General features: G+C 42.1%; 1 protein-coding gene across 1 annotated transcript in view; it reads right to left on the bottom strand.

Moving 5' to 3' along the window:
- TRABD2B (TraB domain containing 2B) overlaps positions 1-26,944 on the bottom strand; it is a 292,368-nt gene that overhangs the window by 17,731 nt on the left and 247,693 nt on the right. The window contains 2 exon segments of the mRNA XM_086617690.1: positions 2,734-3,003; positions 26,593-26,683. Of these exon segments, the coding sequence (XP_086473816.1) occupies positions 2,734-3,003; positions 26,593-26,683 (361 nt within the window).

Genomic DNA, 26,944 nt, shown 5'->3' on the forward strand with positions numbered 1-26,944 from the left:
TCAATAAAGATTTGGAAAAGAGCTGTTAGAACCACAGTCATTTGACAGTTCAATGACGTTCATACAAGAATCAGTAATCTGGTTTAAATTTGCCTGGATTTGTCCTCCACCTGTATATCTCTCTCTGACTTTTCAGGTTGATAGGCAGCTCAAACATCTGAATTCTGGAGATATCACATGGAAACAATGAGTTTCATGTGGCTTTCACCCAAAAGCCACAACAATGACCTAAATCCCTCTACTTCGTCTCAAAGGTGAACAAGTCAAGTTTTAGGTGACAACAGGTGAGTTAGGAAACTCAAACTGGAACAAGAACCATTCAGAAATATGAGGCCATAGCTCAAGGTAATACTATATGCAGAGACTTCAGTTCACATAGAACACGGAGGGGCTCCAATTTAAGTATATGCAAATGCACAAAGGGTCTATGGGACAGGCCAGAGTGTGAACTTCTAGTACACCGATTATCCTCCAAAACTGAGTGCTAACAGTCTCACTGTTGAGTGCTGGTGAACATTGTTGAGGCAACACAACGTAAGTTCACATGCTTCCTGCACAGATAACACTCCATTGCCCATATTTTCAGCCATCTTAGCTGTTTCCTCCCAAGACCGATCACGCTATGAAGTCTGGTGACAGGCACACATTTCTGCTCTTTTCTTGCCAATCAGAAAGGAATCAGTTAGAGAGAACTCGCTGTTTATTGCCTTGTGCAAGGTCCAGCTTGCAATTAATGCTGATGAAACCCAACTGCCAAAAGCACAATAAGCAGCAGCTGGTTTATGAAAGTTGAGACCCCATCCAATTTATGCGGAAATCAGAGCTGGTTGTGAATCTCTGATTTAGCTGAACTGTTTGTATTTTTTGTTTTGTTTCGTTTCCAGGAAAACACCAGAAGTTACTCCAGAACTCTAGAAGCACTAAAACCATCTGAAAGCACTAAGTCAGACTTCCCTTCTTCCAGCCTTTCCTCATTTCTAGGGCTGTGATCTCCCCCTAATATCTCCCTGGGATCTTTCAGCAAGGCAGGCGACACACAGCGTCTGGTTCATCACCAGCGTGGTGGGAGTGGAAACTTACATTTCCTCATCCCAATCTCCATCCTTATGAAATGGAAGTAGAGGGATAAAAGGTTTTGATTCAGATGAACTCTCACAGGAGCACAGAGCGAATAATTTAACTCTCACCTGGGGAACATTTCTTACTGAAACAAAAACAGCAAAAGGCAAAGAAGTCTGCCAAAGCTATGCAAGCACCACTGCTTTAAGCCCCAGCTGCACATTTCCACAGCTGTTATCAGGCCCAATATCCAATATCCTTTCTGGATAGATAGGATGGGAGCAGGGGGATTGTGCCTGTCAGGCTGCCACCAGATCTATTTTAAGCACCTCACTTGTATGACACATATGCTGACCTGGACCAGACACCCTTGTGAAATGCTGGGTCATCATGGGACACCACAACGTGGCAGCCCCCAGGCAGAAGAAAGAAAGAAAAGTCCCTTGTCCTTGAGGCGATCGACTATGTTGAATCAAATGTCTCTTAGTTCATGCTTAAACATCCTCTGCAGAGAGGATCCAATCACTTAACACACTTGGAGAACAAAACACACGAATCCTCCTTACCAAAGCTGGCATTAACCTCAGAAATAACCTTACTACGTTAAGACTGGTAGGTATCACCTTAACAACAACCCTTACATCACTCACCCTGAGAATACAATAAACTATCAAAAAAATGAGGCAACCGCTCCATTAAAAAGAATGAATAATAATAATAAAAATTCCCAAAACACAAATACGTGAAGTTTTTTCCTTAGAAAAGGGAGAAGCTTCTGAGAGACTCTTGAGTCATTTCACTTGCAAGGAATTCAGGTGCTATGAAAAGGGGAATAAGAGTAATGCTCAAAGAAAATCATTACATGTATAGGCGAGCAGCCAGTTGCCAACAGGTTATTTTATTCCTTTTACTTGTTAGGAGATTATAAACATTGTGTCTGTGTACCTGTCCACGACTTGGCCTGGATAAAGGCACTAAGAGCTTTCCCAATTTTAGCGGTGGGAGAATAAATTGCCCAGGAATCCTAAAAGAACACATCGAGACACCCTGGCCAAACAGGAAGGCTCTTATTCAAACACTGAATGGGAGTTTTTAACCTCAGATCAAGACTGGAATGGCCACGGAAATGTGCCCAGCTCCACTCTCTTCGTATAGAGGCCTTAGTTAAGTACTTCATTTTGCTTCAGCTTGCTGTTTTCAATGCAGTCTGAGATGTTAAAACATTTTAGCCCCAGAACATAGTTAAGAAGATTGAAAGATATGTCAGAATCTTCAAAACTCCCAGGAATATTCTGCATGGTTGGAAACCAGGCGAGTCTTTGGGCTGAAAACTGACAGTAAAGATTGGAAAACAATTATTGGAAGAAAGAGGGCAAACACGGAATATTTTCCATTGTCATTTTTTCCAGGTTTTACTCTGACAAGTCTTTGTTTCTGCATATTTTAAATATTCTAAGCATTAGCTTTTTTTCTCTTTTCTAGATCAAACATGCCTATGAGCCTTCCTCCTAATTCTTCATTAGGCTCCAAAAACATCACGTCACTCCCTGTCTTGCCCGTTTAGCCTTTCTCCAGCCCTCCTTATGGTATAATCAACAAGAACCAGGATCTGTAAAGAGCAACTAGTTAGGAAACAGCAGGAAGGGGACAGGGACCATAAAAGTTATGACTCACCTGTCTTCTATCCGAACCCAGAGGTCATTGAACTGCCTCTGGCGATGGTGTTTGTGCTGCTTCTTGTGCCATTTCTTCTGCCTGCCAAACTCTTCCAGCTGGCTGATGCTATCTGGCAACAGGAGGTGAGGAGACAGGCTGTCTTCTTCGTCCATCTGCAGGGGCTTCAGGGAAGGAGACGTCAGTGGGACCTGCTCAGAAAGCTGGACAGCGGGCAGGGCTGTTGCTGAGGACCCTTCCAAGGCTGGGCTTGTCTTTGTCATCCTTGAACTGCAAAACACAACATTTAAACATTTGATGAATAAGTGAGGGATTGTGCTAAGAAAAGTGAAAGCGGAGGAGTACGCTACTTGGTGGGTGCTGTAGCTGCTGAGCTGTACAAGGAGAAAGGCTTTTGGTCTGAGGCAGCAACTAAAGACAGCAGTGGCATTTCCTAGGAAGATTTCAAATAAACGCAAACCTGAAAAAAGGGGAAAAGGCAGTTTGATATGCTATTGCTGTGTTCTGGCATTTTAATTACTTCTTACAGGCTTTAGAGACTGAGGTAGGGGCCAATGTCACCGCATTTGCTGAGCTGAAGGTTAAATGGCAAAAGCGTGACTCTCTCTGAGGAAAATAGACACTTTAACAGAAGCTGATCTTAAATTAATGATGTAACTCTAGTTCCCTTCTTTTTTTTTTTTTTTCAACTTTGGATATAATCTGCGGAAAACAAGTCATTGTATTGTAACAATAATTATGCTTCTTGATCCGAGTTAGGAGTGGTGACAGGGAAGCCCAGACTGATGACAGAAGCATGGTCTAACGGCGAGGCTGCTGGGATGGGAAGTGGGAGACCTGAACTCCAGCAGGTTTTGTATAATGGAGAAATGAAGCAAAAGAGGGGGAAAACGACCTGCCCAAAGCCACCTTGAAACCATAGTGTCAGAGCTCTTCACTCCTTTTTGAAATATTACCATTTCTTGCATCTGACTGGAACTGTGCAGAAAAAGGCCTTTTATCATTTTCATCTTCTAGAGTTTTGCTAATTTTGGAAAAAAGTCAATACAAACTCTCTCCTTTGATACGCGGCCATGTCAACTTACATTTGTGAACTAAGATATCTAAAACAAAAATCTAACAAACCAGTAGTGACACAAAGTGATTTTTTTTTTTTTTCTCCTAACTTCAGCAGAAGTTCCTGTTTGGTCTTAATTGCAAGAGAGGAACTTTTTCTGTCTCTGGGATGGCCCAATGAATTGTAGGTACAGAAAATGGAAGAGAATTAATAGGCAATATGAAGCTGTGGTCTGCAAAACTATTTCTATTACATGGATGCTATGACTTTTATGACAGAAACAATTAAAGCCACGTGAAAAGTTTTGCCTCCTGAGTGAAACCAGTAAGACATTTTAATGAAAAAGTAATAAAAAATCCTAAACTTCATTGGTGACAATGTACAAAATGTGCTGCAAGTGAAACCACATGTTTCATTTATGGAACACTTTGTTCTCTTCCAAAAAAGTCACATCTACTACTAATGGCAGCTTTTTTTCTTTTTGATATTTTTAAAGTCCATTACAATCGCAGTCAAGACGGTCATCTCTATTTCCACCGCATCATGTTTCACCCAAAGGTCCTTCCAATAGCTACTGAGAATTAATTGTTGCTACTAGGAGACTCACTGGCAAAATCTACAGTAACTTTGTCACTCATAGCCAATGTTAATGAAGCTCTTCAGAGATCATATGACAGATTCAGAAAGGACAGACACTTGTTGAAACTGATTCTAAAATTCTCCAAGGTTTCATCAATAAAAGACACATGAAAATACCATATTTCATCTGTTTTTCCAAGCATTCACACTCTCTGGGAGTCTTTTTTCAAACTCATTCATATTCACTCCATGTTCTATTTTACATCACAGAGATACCTACTGGTTCTGGACTTTTCCCCTGTAAAGATGTTCTTACATGATTTATGTTGAGGATGAGTTTTCACCAGCTCAGCAACTTTCTTTGAGAGATCTCTGTGCTCTCCAAAGCCTTCAAGACTCACAGGCTGAAGTAAAGCCATCTCCAGACGCATGTAAAAGGAAAGGCTCTCAGGTTTGCATTGGGTGGGTCCCTCAGGCCACAGCAGACAATTCTTAATTTTTGTCCAACCATGATGGTGGATCAGTGAAGTATCCACATGCAAACGCAGCCATTTAGCAGCTTGGAAAATAACACAGTGTGAACTTCGATAAGATGAGTTAGGCAGGTAGGAACGACCTGGACCAAGCACCTACAAACACCATGTGGGTAACTGCAATAGCAGCAGGCAGCAATGGGTGGCAAGAAAGCCCTGGCCTCATTGCTTGCTGCACTTACACTGAAGTAATGGAAATACAAGTTGGTTGATACTGCCCAAAGACACATTCTGCTACTGCTCTGGATACTTCTGCTCTTCCGTGTGTGGTGTGAATTCACCCAGGTCTTCCTGCAACAGCAACTCAGCCATTCATCACTGGGGAGAAGAGCACTACCCTGGTCAGAAGGCTGTGGTGAGCAGAAACATGTTAAGAAGGCAAGAGCATGGAGCAGATGTGAGAGCCCAAAGTAGACAAACAATGTGATCATCAGATTGGAACTGAGCTGTTGCCAAGATTTTCATTGACTTTCTTCTCCTTGCCAAAGAAACTGTGCCTCATGCTCCAATCAGTCAGTAATTCCCTGAGATGCTGAAGGCAGGAGCAGCCCCCATGTCAGCCCACATCTGCCAGCTCAAGACTGGGGCCACCGTTTGGTTCCTTGTATGGTCTTAGAGACATCTGAACACATACTTTCCACCTTTTAACACCTACTATTTTGTTACACGTGTTTACCTTGCTCTGAGCTCCTAGTAAACTGGAACCAGTAGAGAGGTGTTTTTATAGGTTGAGATTTTAGAAACCACTTAAGACGACTGGCAGCTCACTTCTTATTAAAATTAATGAGTTTGGGCATCAAAATCCCAGTGGTGGCTTTGAAAGCTTCTAGCTTAATTGTTTCCACTACCATCACATGAGCCACAGGTTGTAAACTCGATATTTCAGAACATTCTTTGGGAAGAGAATAAATAAACACTGAAGAAATGTTAAAATGTTGTAACCTAAAGAGAGTTGTAAACCAACCACTTGTACTTTAGAGTCGACGCAAGGGGAATAGCTCTACTGTGGCAACTGCATATCACATTTGGTCAATACTCGTTCCATTATTTCTGTACTGCTAATAATTACCCCAAGACCTAGGAGGGACTGTTGAAGGCTGAATGTTGACGCATGCTTGCTTCTTTCAAAATATTGAATTTTTAAATTTTTTTAAACTGATTTAGTAAGTCTAGAGACCCGGTTGTTTTCAAATCTGATCATCATCCTACAAACATTCAATCAGAAATAAAATTAAAACTTTTAATCCCATAGAATATGGATATTTAATCCAAATATAATTTAAGAATATTTAAAGATTTTAATTCCAAGTAAGGTAGACTTCCTATCAGAAGACAACTTTCCCATTGATTTCAGTAAAAATTTTATTAATACAAAGGACTTGAATTTATTAATATTCTGGACTTTTTTCCGTCTTAAAAAAAAAAAAAAAAAGACAAAACTCTCCCATCTGCAATAGGATACCTGGACAACAGATCTCTCCATTGCATGAAGCTTTACTGTTAGATTCAACTGATAATTTCATGGACTATTTTGTGCCTTTCCTTTGGTCTCAGTCTCAACGCACTCTGTTAGCACAGCCGCATTGTATGAAACCATGGGGATATAATACACTTTTTTTCCCCACTCCTTCACTGTTGCTGAGACAGCTTTTCAAGATACACAGTTATTTTTAAAGCCAGAGAAGAAGCAGGGCTAGTTTTGTGTTTGTGAGGCCACAGTGCCTCTTCTGAAGAAAGAGTGAGAAAGTACCACCCAAATATCTTGGTCCACACGAAGATCTCAGAGATTTCTCATGAATAACTTGATACAACTCCAGGCTTAGAGGTTCCACCCATTTTTAAATCTATCATTCCCACACAGGGTGGTCTTTGAGAAACTGAAAGTATTTCAGGCCCTTAGGTGGGTTTTTCTCATCTCTGACCTTAATTTCCTTCCCTGGGATGCACAGTTCTGCAAAACAAGTTCTCATTAAAATAACAGAGTCTAAATAAGAAAAGTTGGGAGTCTCAGCAAATACCCTATGTGGCTTGGTCCTAAGGTACAGAAAACGGTGAAAACAGGAAAACATTTATTCTTGCTAGTTCTTGAAAACACTTAATCCACAGACAAAGACCCTTGTGGTTTTGGTTCACTTCTGGTGAAATCTGCCATCCTTTTCTAATTCTTTTTAAGAATTAAAAGAACAAAACAAAACACACAAGTAGTTTAGGCTGGGCTGTAGGCTCCATTCGGCTGTCTCAGCATTTCTCTCTCTGCCTTGTGGTCTCTAGTGTCGCTCTGTGCTGGCACTGACAATAGAAAATTGACTCATCGTTGGGATTTGCTAGGGTTATCTGGTCAGAAAAATGACATTAACATCATGAAGTCCTGTAATAGCTTCTTTTCATAATTCCCAGGCTTAAAATTGCCCAGGTCCTACTTTCATTCAACTTCAAGCCACCTGGCAGTCTGGCCATGCCTTTCTCCCTGCCCCACCCGTGTAGGCTGCGTGGTGTTAATGCTACACCTTGCACCACCAACTGGGATCTTCCCAACCACCAATTCATGGACAACTGTCTGAGGGGAGCACCACGCAGGGCAAACCCCACTCATGCCTCTGCCCACTGACCCTGCCAGAGCAATGCTAATAATGCTTGGGGTGAGCCCCATCAAACCTTCCCTGGGCTTCTGGAGTTTGCCTTTGCTTTAGCTCATGAGAGAGGACTTGCCTTTGCTGACCATACACATCTTCCATGGAACTAAATCCTCGATCTGTTTTTCCAGCAATCTTGTGTTAATGTTTCTGTTCCCTCAAGATACGCGCAGAATCTTCTGAAATGCAAGTTTGCCAATTTGTTATTTGCATCTTGTCTTTTTAGCGCGGGCAACGGAAAAGTTTTGCTCAGAAGACTGCCACGCTTTGCACGCGCTTCCAAGTACAGCAACGTCGCTGAGGTTTTCTTGTTTAATTTTCAGAACTGTCAGACAAGGAAAGATTTTGTTTCATCGAGAGAGAAGCTGTGGTGATAGCAAGGAATGCGTGATGTGGCAGCTTTATCCTTATGCCACCGTTCTTGGGATGCACCCGGATGACAGCCAGACACTAAGTAAAGAGCATTTCATTACAGACGGATTCTCATAAATTCCAGTTTGGGAGTCTTTGTCAAGGCAGGAATTCGTCAGTCCCTCGCACGCATCCTTGCTCCCCTTGCCACAGGCCACAGAGACATCTGCTTCTTGCTTTTTTTTTCCTTACACATCTCTCGGAAAGAGCAGTCCTGCACACCCACAAGACAGGCACCAGAACGTCCTATCCCACAAGAAGTTTTACAGTTTTTTTTCTCTTCCATGCTAGGATGAAACTCAGATTTTCAAAGCTCTTGGGACAGCAGTAAACAAAAGGAGAACAGAAAACCAGGCAGAAATTCTAACCCACCCCAGCATTGCTTATAGGGCCTCTTACTAGTGATGTGAAGTATGGATTTAGACCATGGTCTCTCACATAACCGGATGATACCAGCGCATAACACCATGGAGTTCACCTCCTTCAAGATGAAAGCATATACATACATTTATATAAATATATATAATTTTTTTACTGCAACAGACAGCAACTCCAAAGAAGAGATTGGAGAGTTAGATTCTCCCCACACCTAACTTACCTGAGCTGCTGCAGGTAAGTGCCGTAAATTACTGAGGATGAATTTGGGCTCAAGAGACAGCAAAAGAGAACACCTGTGAAATCTTTGATTATTCACTCATCTGATTGGCTTAATTTTCACAAAGTTATTTTATATGGGATGCAGTTGCCTTAGGCCTGTACTCTAAAGTTAAAGCATTTCCATTTCTTAACAGAATTTGGAAAACAAAGTTGTTTTTTCATTTTTGCACCAGAGTCAACTACCTCTCACGAGCAGTTAAATTAGGTTAAGTAGTTAAATTAGGTTACAGGTCCACCCCAAACTTGGATGGTATCTCTGGACTCAGAATCCATGTCAGACTATTTCTCTGGGAAGAATCACTGTTCAAGAACTGTGGCCTTAATTTGAAAGGGAATTTGGTCCTTAGCATACACATATACATATAGATATATATGCAAACCCTCAACTCTGTGCGTAAACAGTGAGGTCAGGATATTCCCATGGATGGTGATGCTTTCCTTCCCAGATTGAGAAACTTCCCAGATAAGAGAAGTGAGTAAAACTTTTGTTATCCATTCTATTTCATTAAAAGTGGAGCTGCTCCAGGGCGTAGGAGAAGAAATGCAAGCTTTTTGCCACTTGAGTGGTTGAATTTGCTGAAAAAAGAGAGGACAGCTGAAACATTTGCAACATGCCATTTCCACATTTTCATATAAATTCTTTTATTTCAGAAAACTCAAAATGTTTCATTTCAGCATTTTGTGAACAAAGCTAATTTTTTTTTTTAGTCTTCTGTTTTCAAAGACTTAAATGCTACAAAAGTGGCCTTTTTTGTTCAAAAATTGATCTCAATTAAAAAGAAAAACCCAACAAATAAATAAATATGACAAAAACCCAACAAAACCCAACCTCTGCCTTCAAAAATGTCCTCAAAATGTTCCATTTCAGATTGCTCTGAACTTATTTCCCCTTCTCAGCTTTTTGGTTCAATTCTTGAACTGAATAATCTTTTGTTCATGCATCTTTAGGGTAAACTGTGTAAGCTGCACACTCTAGCTGCAGAAGATGGGCTGTGCCCACAGAAGAAGGATGTGTCAGCCCTCCAGTCCTGCTTCCATCTCCAACATTAATAGCAAATAAGAACCTTCTCTGCTTGTGGCACACAAAGGTTCACCTCAGACTGTATTCCCTAAATCTTCACAGTCTTACTATCACCATACCAATTTGGTGCTAAGCTCTTTCTGCCTGGGTAGTTTGGTTTAAGCAAAACATTCATAATACAGCTGCCTTTGGGGCCTGTCTTATGGAAGTTGTACTTAAAGCTCCTTGGATAGAATACCTGTTCCATAGTTTCAGATGGGCTCTTTTCCGATCAAGCATCCTGGTTCAACATGAGAGCGTGTAGTTATGAAGCTGTCCTGGGACATCTGAACATTTGTTCTGGAAGTCCACTTTACAGAGGAGAGAAAGGGCTTCACATTCAAATTACAACTCCTATATGTAACACAATCCACATACCCCTGAAAGACTTGCCTCATAATGTTAACTGAAATGTTTCAGCATCTTCTAACAAATTTTTGAGTACTGACTTTGCAATGGATTTTCAATATTTCTGCTTTTCCTCCCTGATTTTAGACAGAAACAAATGTTGGGGTATCAGCATTACCTCTAGATTGGAAATCCTGACTTCTGTCCAAATTTGCCAAGAATACACAGGCTTTCTGATGAATCTAAAGTGATGGTATTACCCCACAAAAGAATATTTTAGGGTTGCATTTTTATTGAACTGCAATATTTTCAAGCTTTATTCCACACTTTTTTTTCTGTTATGGCTTGAAAACCATTAGTAACAAGAGCAAATATATTGCTTTTTCCTTTTCCTAACTTTTTAATAAACACATATATATTGCTTTAATAAGAACAATGGTGGACTTATTACTGGGCAATGTAATCTCTGTTTGCTCTTTATAAACTCTCTGATCTTTCTATGTTCTTCAAGGTGATGTCATATTAATTATACACAGCAGATTTTTCAGGTGCTGGAAATTGATTTCTATCATTCAACAGGTTCTGCAAAGCATAAAATTCTTATCCAGTTCGGTCCAATCTGCAACACCAAGTTTCTTCAGGTCTAATTGTGACATTTCCAAAGTTTTGGTTTGGGCTTATGTTTTGGGCCTGTTCTGATTTATTATTACAGCATATTTATGGTGGTTTGGGCAGTGTCTGAGAAACTGGACAATGGTGACCAAATGCCACCATCTCATCTCAGCAGTTATGATCTCAGACTCCAGTACCTGGAAAGCAAGTCAAGAGCTGAACAAATCCTTTTTTCTCCTCTAGTTGCCACAATCAAACTAGAAAAACTCACCAAAACTTGTCTCTCTCCTACTTCCATTATAAGTCAATGGAGCTCCTGATGTCTATGGCTGTCTGCTCCTCTCTAGTCACTGTCAGCTTTTGGGACACTGAGCTGTATAGCCACAAGAAAAGGCAGGTTTGCTAATTTAGCTGCAAAACTATTCTCATCTCATGTGTTGTTATTCCCAAGCCATTCTTGACCTTGATTTAAGCATAGAAAAGAAAGTGAGGATGCATTTTTTCCATCCTAGTAGTTGTCATCCAAACAGGTTTCAAGATTAAGAAGCTGACTGACAAAAAACCTCCAAACTGGCTGCTAGATTTTGATTCCTCAGCAGAATTACAGCGTATATACAACTGTCGTCTGCATCCTACTCGTTTGCAATCCAAATAGAATTCTGTCCCAGATTGTCTCCTTAGGGAATTGGTTTTCCTTCTCTGCTGGATCCTCCAGAGAGAAGAAACACCTGCAGGAGTCCGTACTTTCCATTACATCTTACAAATAAACTCTGTACAGAGACATCAACTGAGCAAGGTACTGAATGCCTAGCTTGAGGGACTAAAATATTTTCACTGACTTCAGACTTAAACTAAGGGCACATTATTCACTATATGCCTGGCACTGTTTCCTGCACTTCCCTCTGATGCTCTTGAAGCTGGGCCCTGTCAGAGATGAGACAGTGGGTGGATCACAAATCTGTACAAGCACGGCAACTTGTCTTCTTTAAGTACCTTGCTCAGTCCCGGCTCTTACAATTGCAAGACGACAGATAACACAGGCACATAAGTAGCTGCTATCACTAGAAGGAGAGAGACATGGACCACTTAAACCGAGCAGCAGGCAGCAGTGTGGAACCAAAGGGCCGTAAGAAGACTGTGCCTGCAAGGGATCCCACATCTCTGTTACCCTGAATCCACTTTTCCTCTCTGTAGCTGACACTGTAAAACATCTGATCTGCTTGGCCATTGATGGCTGCTGAGCTAAAAAAAGGAATACAGAGCCAGTCTGTCTTTCTCCAAAATGCTGTTATAGCCCATCAGCATTGTTTTTATCACAGGGCCTGAGTGGTTCCAAGAAAAGAACAGAACAGTTGTCAGAAACCCTATTCAGACAACACTTCAGCCTGTCTGTGGGCATTTTTACTGGGCGGTAATGGACAGAGCCCTTGAAACATGATGAAGGCAGGAGAGTTCTTCCTCCAAACTTCACTTTCTTTAAGGTCTAATGCTGTTCTATCAAATCTAATGTTAACGGACTTTACACAAGATCTTTCTACATATTATCCCGGTTTCCTGGGTTCCCTCTCTGTATTAACTCATGCTGATGAAACTGTTTGTATCAAATACTTATTTCAGTCTGAAAAATCCATCCTTCATTAAAACTCTTCATTAATGAAGCATGCACATTGCTGCTGAAACCTTAAGGAAGAAAAGAAGGTTTTATATTCTTTTTTGGTTTTCAATTGAAACCTATGAGATTAGACCTTGAACTACACCTTGAATATCTAGGAGGCATCTGAGGCCACAAGAAAGACTGATTTTTAATGAACTCAGGCAAATCTCACTGACTAGTTACAAACAAAAGGGCCCAGGTCTCCTTCCCTTAAAACAGGAAAACTTGCACTGACTCCAGAAAACATCTCTCCTTCACTGCAATGTCTAGTACTATTATTTTTATTGGTACATTTAAGAATCCCAAAAACAAACTATGCACACGTTAAAGGGCTACATCTCAGCAAGCCGAACAAGTGAAGGGTATGAGATGATGACAGACAGACACAGCCAGAGCATCACGAGGATACAATGACACAGCACTCAACTGTACAGAAGTGAGAGCCTTCGCAGCCTCCGTCCCTGAACTCTGCCGTAGACCTCATTGCAAAGGAGCTTTGGAGGCTCACCTGCTCCAACATCTGCTCCAGGATTTACCAACACAGCTAAAAACACAGGAGGAGGAGAATCTGCATAAGGGCAGTGCTTCCTTCCTCCTGCATCTAGCTGGTTAGCACTGGCCACCAGGAGTCCATGGAGGTCTCCTTAGGTCCCCTACTAACAGCCTCTGCTGAGAAAAGGGGGAGGAGAGTGGTGGGTCTTTGGATCAATTCTGGTGCCAACCATCTTCCAATGGAGGAAAGGGAGGGAATGTCCATGCAATGGCTGCCAGGGGCTTACTGCTGTCCCAGCAGAAGAATTAGACCAACTAGCTTCATTGACCAGAGATAGCAAGACCCTCAGGTGCCCCTTGCGTAATCCCTGCAGATTCAATTTGACAAGGAAAAACAATAAATTAGACTGGGGATCGGCAGTGGTTGAAACCTTCACTGACGGTGCTTTGTGAACATGAATGACAAATGGCTCTTGTCACAAGCCTGAGGAGACCCAACTCCTATGTAAACTGTTTATACACACACACACACAAAATGAGCTATACACAGCTATACACAAAGTGAGCGATTAAGCCCAGCTCTCCTCCCATGAAGAGAACCCCAAGCACCAGTAAGTGAAACACCAGGAAAATGGAACCCACTTGTTCTGCTGCTCCCCAGGGCACAGTAAGTCACTTAGGAAGCCTCCTCCCTCCATCGTATGGGCATGTGTGTTTTCCTGGTCTGTATTTATTTATTTATTTGTTTACCTGGAAGTGCTTTATCTAAGTGCCAGTTGTTTGAGAGGGTATCACAGCCTAGTGTTTGTAGCACTGCCTAGCTACTGAAAAGCATGTAATATCACAAGTCTAACAGACGTCAGAGACTCGTCAAAACTATGCCTGGCATCTGGCACGGGTTCCAGCAGTCACGTTAGCTTCTTATCACTATGCAAAGCTGCAACACTTTGAGAGTGACCAAACTAGGACTTCTCCTGAGGCGGTGCTGTGATCCAGCTCAAACTACAGAAAAAACAATATTCCTTTGCCAGGAGAGGGTTTTTAATCTCAAAATCACTCTTTGATTCTCAGAACAGTTTGGTAATTTAAAGTTGGGTTTTTTTAGCATACATTATCAAAGTGAACTGTCTTCTCTATCCATGGAGAGTGTGCTTTCCTTCCAACCCCATGGGATCAGGCTGCCTCTGCAACACGGCCCTGCACTGGAACACACACTTCATTTTCAAAGGGTCTGGAGGAGCAAGGGTTCAACTTTCATTCAGCTTTTGCCACTGCTTCTTAATCCACACTGAACAGCGTCCCTTGCTAGTTCTCCTGTAAGGACTTCATCTTTTAATAAGTGAGGACTTCTCTCTGTGTCAGATCACGTTCCAGTGAGTGTTGGATCCACAGCACAGGTCAGGGATGCTGCCTTAGCCAAAAGGGTTCCTAAGGAACCCCATTTTCTGCTGCGCTGCCTGCACAGCAGAGCTGAATTTATGTTGGTGTCACATGCAGAAAGCCCTTGACTTTTTTTTTCTGCTGTTGCGGTCTACTCTAGCAGCTAAAATCAATCCCGGATGGGTGATGTCTCCATACCACAAGTGTGAGATTGACAGGCATGTACCAAGCGACACTAAGCCCAGAAACAGAAAGCTCATACAAATCTATTACTTTCACTGGAAGCAGCTCCACACAGGAAACATCTGCACAAGAAGGAGCTGAGAAGAGTGGGTGAGTCCCAGGCACTGGGAAGGACACTCAGATGACCTCTGCGTCATGCTCCGTGGTGGCCGAGATGTGTCTCGTATTTATTGGGAGCAGCACAGGGCTGCCAGCGCTTTCACAGCTCTCTTGGCCTGAGCGCTGCCGGTCAAATCCCAACTGGGGAGGGATCAGCCAGTGGTTTAGTGGTTAGTAGTTTAAGTCATGCTAAACTAGCTGTGCTGTCATGGTTTCCCTCAGGGAGTTAAAGAACTCTTTATGTCCTAGTTTTCCATCCACCCACGGAGATAACTCCCCACCTCACATGAAGATGGTGTGAAGAAACACACCGAAGATTCAGAGATGCTGTGCCAGTGGTGTCACGTGAGCCTTGGCAACAGATAAGCGTGGGCCAAGCTGGCAACTCGTGCTGTTCAAACGCTGCCCGCCTAAGATGTTTTAATTAAAACCGCAGAACGATTCCTCTGACTCATCTCTCTGCAATGAGACCAAGTGCTTGGGGCTGCCCCACCGGGCCCGCTGAGACAGAGACGTTAATTCTGGACAGAAGCACAGGCTACTCCAGCAATGCTCTCTTCCTAAGCAAATGTCTGTCTGTCCCTCTGTCTCCTCCCTTCTCTAGGAAGACTCAATCTGACAGCCAGTTGTAACTGAATTATCCCAAGTAGCACAAAGACCAAAAAAGAGGGTATTTATACAAAATAAGCTGGAAGGAGTGAGGCTTTATGAGGAAAGGCTCTGGTATGAGCTCAGCCCTTTCCTAGATACCAGAGTCCAATGATTAGAAAGCCCATAGGACCCTAGGACCTCGTCAGGCCTGCTGTTCACAGACTGACCAGGGGTTTCTTGGAAAGGCAGAGGAGGTAAAGAGAGAGGGAAGTGGGACAGTGCACCCCAATAGTGCAAGAAGAAGAAAATAAAATCAGTCTCCTGCTCCATCACCTTATTTAAAACACTTCTGGTTGCCTGTACATTCCGTTGGCTGCCTTTCACTGATTTGAGTGGGAATTGCTGACCATTCAGCAATGATTGCTATGGGTATGAATGCTTTAATATATAGAAATTGCCCTAAATTTGTGGCTTCGTTTGTAAAAAAAACCAAATAAAGCCCTGTTAACTCTGCTTTCTTTCAAGTCAATGTCCTTTCTCCTTGAGGGAGATGTTTCCAAAATCGCCTCAGGGATTTAAAACCTCAACGCCTGCTAAATGTAAATAGAAGCTGCACTTCCTAGTTTCATTTGTGACCTAAAACCTAATCTACATATAAGTTTGATACATGAGCAAAATTCTCATTTAACATTAGCAAGAAATAGCATGCCTCTAGGGGAAGAAAGATTTGTCACAAATGCAAAGCACGGTTTGCTTTGACAAAATGGTGGCAAAAAGCCAATCTGTGCATCTATTGCATCCATTGACTGTAGGTCAATGAGTAGAATGATCTGCTGCTCCTGGGAAGAGGTCTTCAGCCTGGGTGGCACTATGGAGGAAGGAAGGAGGCACCCAAAATAGCCAAGTGCGTTCCCAAACTGGAGTCAGAGGTAAGGACACAACAAGATCCTTCAGATCTGCATCTGCTGGGATGGGAGAAGTAGAGAAAGAATCACCCACTGACTTGGATGAAAGCATCTCCAGTATCACCCTGGTGTTAGACAGCCTCGATTCTTAGCACTGCTGATTTCAGAAATCAGCTTTTTCTCTCCAAAGTTAATGCAGGGACTTCTGGATCTTCCTTGTGTTGGAATACGATGCCCGACTCTGTAGAATAATGCCTTAAAATTACTTAAAATACTGCAAATGCAGGCAATGTTACAACCTAAACTCACTACAGCAGCAGAGGTTTACTGCTCTCCTTGTAGAGAACCACGTGAGTTTATTTCAGCTGGCAATGTTTTCTTTCCCCTTCAGAATCAGGAGGAGACAATACCACAAAAGTATCTGAGATCCATCTGAACCTTGTTTAGCCACTGTGGACTGGGATTTACATTCCAGGAGTATAACGAACCAGGAAACACAAAGATGTGAGCACACAACATTATTAAACCCTTGAAGATTAGCTCAGTCTCAATAACTGAGCCTTTTCCTAACGATGCTGGCACGTATATGAACTATACAGCCTTTAGCAACGCTCAGTGCCAACAGAAACCAGCAACTTCGCAGAGGCTGAGCGGCAGCCCAGTGCAGTCCTCTGCGCTAGAGCTCCGGACAGGCTGTATCGTTTGCCTTCAATGGAGGGGGAAAGTGTTTATCTGGGAAGCGTTTCACATCAAGGACAATGGGGAACTGTTTAGTTTTCCACAAATAGGCTGGTATGCTACTTCCGAGCACTCTCCAAGGAAAACTTTGGAACACTGGCCATGGCCTTCCAGCAGGGATTTCATGTAAAGTAGTTAATGCCCCACATCCTTCATCCTGATTTATGCCTGCTTCATCCTCGTTTCAAAGTGCTGCACACACTTCAAACACAACACGGGGCTCATCTCTCTGAACACGGACTTTGATCGCTGGGGACTCCAGATCCATATCTGCCCTTCAAACATAAACAGGGATGTGCCGTCTCGACAGAGGTATTTCTGTGGCTGCCTTTATTTTTGCAAGAGTAATTTGGAAATGTGGAGCTGGGGTCAGATGACAGGGCACTGGATATCAAAGTGCTCAGAGCCTGTCTACCACTTTGCTGCTGAGTTGCTGCAGGTTAGCAGGAAAGTCTTAGTGTCCCTGACTTAACATGTGTCCTGGGAGACACTGGAGAAAGACTTCAGTGGGCTCCTACGCACAAAGGAGAACACCAAATTAGGTCTCTCTTCTTCTGCAAGCTGCCACCAGCAGAGAGTGGCACTGTGAAGTTGAGAGCTGGTCTGACGTCACATACAGCAGTAGAAAGAGGAAATATCCCAAAATCTAGTCCTTCTGTTGACTCTGGTCCCCTGTGGGACCAACTGTTTTCTTGCTGAAGTCAACAAAAGCTATGACCATGCTGGGTGTAAATTTAGGCTAATTCTTGGTCCTGATGAAAAATTCTGTTCTACAGTGGGGCTACAGATGAGGCAGACAGATGGTCCACAGTGGCCACAACAGGGTAAATCCTCCAGGTGCTTCTCCTGACCAAGTGGAGTCTCAGAGGTCTGCAATAGTGGCAAATGATCCAATTTTCACAAGCAGAATAACTGTGGTCCACGTGGCCACCCACCTGAACAAGAGGTCAAGGTGGAGGCCCAAAGAGATAATCCAGCTTCTGTCAGATGCTCCCTGTGCCCCAATCTTTCTCTCTAAATTTGCATGCACTAATTCTGGAATTGGATTACTGTAGTAGTGTATTTTTAGCACTCCCAATTGCAGGAAATTGTCTTCATTCAGGATGTTCTTCCATCGTATCAATTGACAGCCATGGTGTCTATATCCATACACAGCATCTGATCTGTTTTTCCTCCCTCCTGTTTCTATTCATAGGTTCATTTTTCATTCTCCCTGGAATGCAGAGCATTTGGGAGTGTAGGTGGAAAGCCAAAGTCTTTCAACACCCACTAATAAAAATTTGTTTTATTAATTGACTTTGTGGGAAGGAAAAAAAAGAGAGCTGATCCTCTGCTCTGAAATCATGAATCACTGCACAAGAGAAGACATGTCCTCTGAGACACCAGAGGCCGCTTCAGACAGAGTGAGTGACTGAGTTGCTTTCTTGGGAAGTCCTGAGTCATCAAATCCAGCAGTTAAATCCCCAGGAAATGGGAAACATATTGGCATGACGTTCACTTGCATGGAGCAAGAGCTCCAGAGAAGGGTAAACCTCCAAAGGTTCTGGAGATCAGTTCAGCTTTTGGAAGGATTTTAAAACCTTAAACTTTTTCTGAAGAATATCTGATCTGGAGCTGGGTACAGTATTCCCAACATATGATTTACTGGATGAATTAAACCCTTTACATACTTTACAGATTACACGTGAATTTACTTTGACTTCTCATAAAAATGATTCAATGAGTATGACATGAAAATGTATTCTGGCTTGTAAGTCATTTACTGTGACAAGTGCTTCATATATTCACTATTCTTAATTTACTAGTCCTGTTGTAAGAACTTTTTTTGGCGTTCCTGCTCCTACTACTAGCACTTAACCAGAAGGACCACCTGATACATGTGCTTCTCAGTCTGACCCTTCACCATGGTTCTCCTAAAAGGATACCCACACAGTCATTTCAGACTCAAAGCTGGGTTATGGCCAGTGTGAAGCCACCTGGCTTGGTTGAGATGCCACAAGTTGTTAAAAGTGAGACTATTTTGCACTGACGTGGACAAGAAATGGCTCCAGATCACATCGCATATGTATGCTAGAGTGACCTTCTACTTGTGGGGGCAATTCGGAATGGTTTCAGTAAATTTCACAGCTTGCCACAACAAGATCCACCCACGAGGAGTCATTTGGCCATGCCACCATCTCACAGTGCTGTTTTGGACAGCTTCTGACCCCATGTGAACTGTGAAGAATGGCCGTAGGAACGCCTGATCACTTCTGAAAGATGGAAAATGCACTTGTCAGTGTATTCCTATGTAGAAAATTGACATAGGATCTGTATTTTTTTAAGGCATTATTCTTGAAGGAAATTAAGTGAAAGCGTCAATGAAAAAAGTCATTAGCTGCCTTTCCTCCTGTTCCTTTTTTAGGAACTTGTGCATGTTAAAGAGCTCACTGCAAGCAAAATTACTAGCAATTACACTTGTGCTGAATCAAGCAGCTCTAGTGATTGCAATACAACTGACAGACCTCTTGCTGAAGGAAAAGAAGCCAGCTCTGGAAGTGGAAAAGCTATCTGTCCTAATGTGTGAGGTCTCTTTGCCTGACAATGTGATAGTGAAGGTAAGGGAAGTCGGTGCTGCAAAGACACAGTGACAGCAAACAGACCACAAGCTTCCTTAGATAAACGACATCTTTCAAACCACACAATACCACTTGATATCTTTGTGCCCCTTGAGCTGTTACAAAGTGCAGCTGCACTTCAGCCCAGATTGATATCACTTGGAACGGAGGCCATCAATCCACAGGACAAGTGCAGGCTGAATACACAAACACGAAACTCACACAATCTCACTGTTTCAATATAACACTGGAGAGAGGATGGGGCAATTCTTCCTAAGGCTTACATAGCCTAATGGCACTGTCTGACTTGAACATGGGGCCCAAGTCCTTCAAACAGGAGAGTAATTAATCTCACAAAATGATCAGTCATCTAAAACTAACCAGAAACTCACTGCAAGTAAGTTGGGCCGGCTGACTAAGACACCCATGGAGCAGTCCTCTGGAAAAGTCAGTCTTCGTACATTGACTACGTAAGCATCTGCACAACTCTGTGAATATACTCTTAGATTTTTACCAATTCCCTCATGGCTCCTCACAACCAAAGACAGGAGACAATCAGCAACAGTCTCACGTTAACGATGACCTCTAAAACCTACTGGCACTGATGGAAGCCTTGTTGTTGACTTCAGTGCAGTCTGGATCAGCATTATCTCTAGTAACTATAGACCAGAATTTTAATCTTACACTAATGACCTTAGAGTGAAAAGATTTGCATTAGAGTTGGCTGGAAGCACAAAGAGGATGAAAAATCAACTACTTCTGTGGAAATGAGAACTTCAAAATTTGGCTAGGAAATAAAGTAAGAACTAGCTCTGAACTTTTGAAGTCTCCAAGGCTCTGTAAATTTTTAGATATTAGATAAATAGATTAGATAGTTTACAGAGCATGAGATATAGATCTCCTAAAATTGATGGGCTGCAGAGTAGCAAAAAACCTAGAAACCTTAGCACTGGCTTCAGGACAGCTCAGCGGGCAAGCTGCCCTTGAGGAAAAAGCTGCAAGTCCAGGTTCCCCAGCGGCCCTGTGTGCAAGTTCCCAAGGAACAGAATGATATGGAATATGAAACAATTTTTTCAAAAGAAACCAGAAATTTTGCCAAGGATAAAATCTGATTATAGAGAAAAGTGAATGTCCCAGTGGGAGAGCTAGTCAAGCAAAAAATTCCTTAGAAGTTCTGTTCTGTATTCTTCCATCAACACCATGAATTATTCTGCCCTTTCACTGATTTTTTCGTAGCAAGTTGCTAAATTCCACTCTTTCAGAAGGTGTTCGGTGTTCAAAGGTGGCCTAAAGAACATGTGGATGCACCGGCCCTAAGTAACGTGCTGCTCAGGAAGTGATAAGATAATTAAGTTCCTATGGTTGAGAACTCATGAGTTGACTTTGCTTCTCTTCTATGTCTTGAAGATTTTCTTCAATGTCTTTCCCCCAGTAGCTACTTTGACCAGCTCAGACCCTATGCTTTGTGGCTGTTAAGGTAATTATAGACTGAAAGACAATTAAATCGTAAAGAAAGATGTTTTAAAGGCACGTGGGAATCTCTTGAAAATGTAATGTGCATATTTTCATGACTAAATATTTTAAGCATTAAGTAGTTATATTCTCCAGTGTTAGATGAGGCAATAAATTTGCCAATACATGCAGATGAACCCCATTTAATCCCTATACACCTCTTACTGCAAATTATGGTGTCAGAGAAACCTCCCTAAATAATGGGTTTGCTTTTCTTCTGAGGGAAGGAAGCTAGTGAAGGGAGCATGTTCTTCAGGCTCAGATCAAGTGAAAAATCCAAAGGTTTACAACAGGATTAAGAAGAACTGCAGCATCCCAATGGGGAGATTATTCAACCCACAGGAAAAAAAAAAAAAAAAGGTGTGCATTTTTCCCTGTCTCAGAAGAGATGAAATCCAGAATGGGCTAACATCTCCCCAGCTTTTCTGTTTTTTTCTCAATTAACTCTGTTGTTCCCAATGAAAGTGTCACAGCTATTGACTTCTTTTTTTCACTCCTCTCTTTTCTAAATAAAAATTCACTTATTTCACTACAACTTTCATGTTCTCCCAAACACACCCTGAACATGAACATTACCGTTAACAGCTAAGCAGACCAGAATAACCCTGTCAGGCTGGCAACAGAAAGCATCCTAAGGAACATGGCATCTTTTGGGAGACCTCTGATGGGCTCTGATGGCATCTCTAAGTTTCTGGGATGTAACCTATTGAACTGGCACTTTTACCAGTTTGGGGCTGTGGAGAACGTTATGTCAAACATTTTCCCATCTCTCCATATCACCTCTTGAAGGTTATGAATCCTGACGGAGTGAAAAAGCTGCATCACTGTGTGGATCGGGTGTGCTTCTATCTCCCGGGGAACAAGAAAGCATTCATAGTGGAGCAAAGAAGCTTCCACCATGAGACAATGCTGAGTAAGGGAGCCAGGGTCACATCCGTAGGATGCTATAGGAAAAGGGGAAGGAGCAAGCTCTTTGCTTCAGAGAGAAGGAAAGGAATAAGCTACAACAGCAAAGCCATGTTGCTTCGACTGGGGCAGGAAGTTCAAACACAAGGAGGAAGGGTAATTAATTGCTACAGCAGAGCTCTGAGAGTTTACAATAAAGTCTCAGATAGGTAGAAATAAAAGCTTGTCCTGAATTCTCCCATTCTGAAAGAAGGTAGCATTGAGCATAACCTCGGAAAGAGTAGTCTGATGGAAATGAGCACTGCTGCATGTTTTTCTGGCCGAGGAAATGGTGTGCAGTACACCAGGGCTTGGCGCGTGGCAGAAGGTCAGAGCTGATTCTGAGAACCCAGTAACAAAAGAGTCATCATGGACACAGGTGCTTCCGGATTGATCTTGCAATTTGGCTGTTTCCAATTAAATGTGAAGCAGCTGTGGCCCTTTATCTGCTCAAGTCACTGGAATCCATCTGACGGGAAACATTCTCCCATCTCCTCTCTCCCCACCCCAAGCACGCAGCCCTGCTTTCTGAAGACAGCGGCAGGGACGGCCAATTGGCAGAAGCCCCACCAAAAAAAAGTTGCCTCTGTTATCTCAGGGCAAAGCAATGAGATACTGATTCAGCCATGCATTTTCCAATGCCTTTATTTGGGGACAAGGAGGACAGCCAGCAAAATAAGAAGCAAACACAAATGCTGTTGAAGGTTGTCAGGCAAACAGATTCGGGATGCTTTCCCTCAGGCAACAAAACTAACAAATGAAGCCAACGTAAGGATAAGTTCTCAAGTGTTTATGGCATTGTTCTGCATCCTGAATACAACACGGTTTCTTTTACGGAAAGGGATTGAGCTTTAAAGAAGGTATTTTCAATAGTCAGCTGGCGAGATTCTAGAAGAGGCTCAAGAAGGTCAGCACTGGACCACCTGGCAGATCAATGGGAGCTAGAGGATTTCAGAAATCCAGTGGGTGAGAGCTCCCAAACAGCTCCACACCAGCTAAATGTACTGCATATGAACTTTTCTTTGTCAGTTCATTGATTCTGAAGCCATCAAACCCTTCCATGTCTTGGCCATCTCTTCTAGACTGCCAAGTTCTCAGTTTACTTAGTTTACTTCAGTACCTTAAGAAAGGGAGAACTTGGCTCAAATTCATGTTTGTCAATAGATAACAGAAATGTGAGACTCTAGGTATTCATTTTGGTCAGCTTAAAGAGCAGCCATTTCACAACCCATGCTTAGCATTTTGGACAGAGGAAATCAACAATCTTCTGGCTTTACCCAGCCTGTATGTAACTGAAAGTATAAACAGCTTTGGTCTTTGTCCTGTTCCACTCTTTCCGAGGCTTTTCTGATACACAGGAACAGTACTATTTATTTTCTAAACAGGTATTCTCTTGTCCTTTCTGAAACTGAAATGGATGGCAGAGCTGAAACACCAATACCAGACTATTCCACCTATTTATGATACCACTGCTTCAGCACCATCGAACAATAAAGTTCAGATTACTAATCATTTCAATCATAATAATCACACTACTCTAGAAGCAGAGATATTGAAGAAAAATAGTATTTGCATTTTTTGCAAGGCAGCATTAGTAGTAAGCAGGATGTTGCACGAGTGTTTTGCTGAAATTATTTTCACTGTTTCAAATAATGGAGATTCTGATGTATCATGAAAAAGACTGACCTGCAACTTACTGTCAAGAAATTGATAATCAGCTAAAACCACCCTCAGTTTCAATATGATATACCTCCAAATGTGCCAGCTCAAATTGGTCCTCTTGGTCCTTCTGGGCAAAATCCGTCCACAACAATACTTTTTTGAATTCCCTTGGCCAATACATAAGCATGCAGCTGCTTCAGTTTTTTCCAACCCTTGTATGTTTTCCATGTGCTGTCCATCCCCACCAATCTCTACACTACAGTACAGCTGATTTTCCCTGAAAACTATCCAATTTTTCAATTTTCAGTGTCAGAATGTAATGCAGTGGGCTTGACTCCCTTATACAACTTATTTGGAAGAAAGGCAGAAATGCCTCTTTTGGCTTTCAGCAGAGGAGAGAAATACCTCGTTTCATATATGGCTCCACAAGAAGCAAGACAAAAACACCTGCATCTCTATGATCCACAAAACAATTTCTGCTTGCAAGCAGCTCAAAATTAATTTAACTTCTACTTGTTTATTCTATACATGTGCTTAGTATAACTACTACTCCAAAATGGTTCCTCTTCTAGGCCTTTCTGACTGTTGTCAAATGTTTTTACTTCACCTTTTAAGAAGCAGAGAGGAGAGCAAAACCAGAAGGGTAGACAAAAATACAAGGTTCCTTAAGACATCATCACAACGATTAACTGGTCGTGCCTTCTGAATATGCCGTCGACTTTTGTCATAACTGTGTTTGATTAGACAGTCTTTTGCAGCTCATCCAGAAATCATAAAATACACCTTATTCTAAAAAAGAGAGACCATATTTTTTGTAGCGGCCTCCTCGTTTCTAAGGGGAGCCCCAAGCACTTCTGATGGCTACATCCCCAGCTGTAGGACAATGAAAATACAGTCCCTGATGTGCAGGTCTGGAAGCCTCTTTTTTTTCTAACGGCAGCAAGCTGTTTCCTGTGAATATATTTAAATTCTCTTTATTTAAACTAGACAATCTAAACTTCCTACAATCTTACGCTGTTTCTGCACCTTGAATAATGCAATGTAGTGGTAACTCTGGATTTCTTAAACCATGCTATTTCTTTTTCTTTCTGTATTCTCAACTAAAACTGGCTGATCTGCCTGGATCGTTATACCATAGGAACACATCCATCAGCAGAGCATCTAGTCTTTACGGAATACAACCATATGCTCTCTCAACTCAGTCCAGTGCTCATGCACATCAGTATAGCCCTTAATAAAGTTTTATATATTCAATGTCTGGGACAGACACCACTGGAATTAGGGTACTAGTCCAGACAAAGGGACCAACCTGACCAACACTCTGATCTGGAGCTGGGAACAGAAGCTACCAAGTGTAGGATAATTCAGCTGAGGACATATGCTTCGTTCTAGGCAGCAGACCAAGTACGTTTCTCCCAGGGACTGACAATGTCATGAACAAGAGACATTGCTGCCAAGGTGAGGGAATGCATACACAGGGGTGCCCCATATTGCAAATAAGTTAACATTAAGCAGTGGCTTTGTTTCAAGTTTCCTGCCCCATCACGTTATTTCAAGTCTGTGATGATGTGTATAGACATATCCCAAGATCATAAAGAGCAGAGACTATTCTTGGACATCTCTCACACTACTGTATCTTTCCTTCTTCTCAAGGGCTTGCAAACAGCCAATAAATTAGTAGCTTAAGAATTTCCAGTTGAAATACTTTTCATGGGAAGATGATACTTTCAACTAAATGAAAATTGCTGAGGAAAGTTCCTGCTTTCCAGAAAGGAAAGTTTCTTTGTCAGAAACCTAGGAACAGTATACCTCTGGTGTTTTGGTATTTTTTGCTTGGTTGTTCTGTTTTGCTGTATTTTTAGAGACAGACATTTTTGTTGATTTTAGCCAAAATTTCCAGCTCCAGCCAGTTTAATGTTCTTCCCTGTGCCATGTTAATTTTTCTCCCTCTGCCAAAGTGCTTCTTAAACCTCCTCTGACTATACCCTCTTCCTTGAGTTTGATAGCTTTTTCTTCCTATTTTCCCCATTGTTATTTAAGACTGTGCTTTTATTGCTCGACATATTCCAAGAAGCATTTCGGATAAACGCTCTGTCAAAGACACTTATGTACAGTTGAGCCATATTATATTCTATGTAAATCATTGTGGGTGTTTCACAAACAAGGTTACATCAGCCAGATTTTCCAACTAAACTATTAAACATAGCTTTTTCGGACATGGTCTACTATCCCTGTGATTAATCCTCCATATTGAAACTCACCTCATATTTGGACCATGTCATGCCTGCCCACCAGGGACAGGTGCATGCTGCTAACACTTTCTCCTAATGAGGATAACAATCCTATGACAGAGCAATCTTAGCCAATTTTTATCTGCAAAATGCAGTGGAAAGGCTTAACTTTGCAAAGCTTGATGGTCTCTCACCTCCCAGTTTTATTGTCTATGATATCTTTAGACAGAGACCTCATCTAAATGGCCAGGAAAGAGAAAAGTCTAGAGGGGGAAGTAAGCCCTGTTTCACCAACTGAGGACAATTTTGTGCCATATTTTATCTTACACTAATGAAGATTGCCAAGAGCCTGGTAATCAATACTTCTTGCCTGCTTTACTTGATCAGATTGATGGAGAAGCCTAGGGAATATTGAATTGTTTTTCACCTACCCTCTACACTTTCCAAGTGCATCTGCTACATTTAAATATGGTCCTTCAGGCAAAACTGAAATTCCACCTGAGGAAGAGCAGCCTGAGAGAGCGGCCTGAAAAGGGAATTTGGTGCCTGCAATGGAGAAGCAACTAAAACTCCACGGAGAGAAAAAGACAAAACAGCTATGGGGGAAAATGAGTTGAACAAGATGTTTCTCGACAACAGAAAGAAACTGTGGCAGTTCTGATCTGGTATAGTGAAGCAGTTGTGATATGAACAATGTCCTCAAGTGAAAAAAACAGCCACTGAGGCTCCATGTGTTTCCAAACTCACACAACGGATGCTTTACAATGCACTTTTTGTCTGGAACTTGGTTGGGAAAGGAAGGTTCCTCACTCCCTTCCCCACCTCCTATACTAATGCAATAATCTTGCTTAGTCACAGAAAAAGGGAGAGAAAAAAGAAAAGGAGAGAAAGTGATTAATAATCTGTGGGCATCTGCTTACTTTCCAATTGGTTGTCCAGGAGGGGTGTGCTCCACTTCAAATCCTGCTTGTCTCAGTACATCAATCACAGTGTTGTTACCCAGGAAGTGACCTAAAATACAGGTAGAAAATAGCACTGTCAATCAAATGGCTCCTCTCACTCGAGTTTCTCCTGTTGGAACAACAGGTTTGGGAGGCAAGGTTACCAGAAGCTAAACCTGCTCCAAAAGCAAGAATGGCATGTTATGCAATTTGCTGGAATTCAGACTCCATTATTCACCATGCAGCCCACTGCAGCCTTTGGCAACAGTCAGAGGAAGAGACAGCGTACTGCCCGATATGGTATTCTTCCATCTTATTCCCTCCTCCCTCC

This window comes from Tauraco erythrolophus, chromosome 10 (genome assembly GCF_009769465.1).
Source record: "Tauraco erythrolophus isolate bTauEry1 chromosome 10, bTauEry1.pri, whole genome shotgun sequence".
In the NCBI taxonomy this organism is placed as follows: Eukaryota; Metazoa; Chordata; class Aves; order Musophagiformes; family Musophagidae; genus Tauraco; species Tauraco erythrolophus.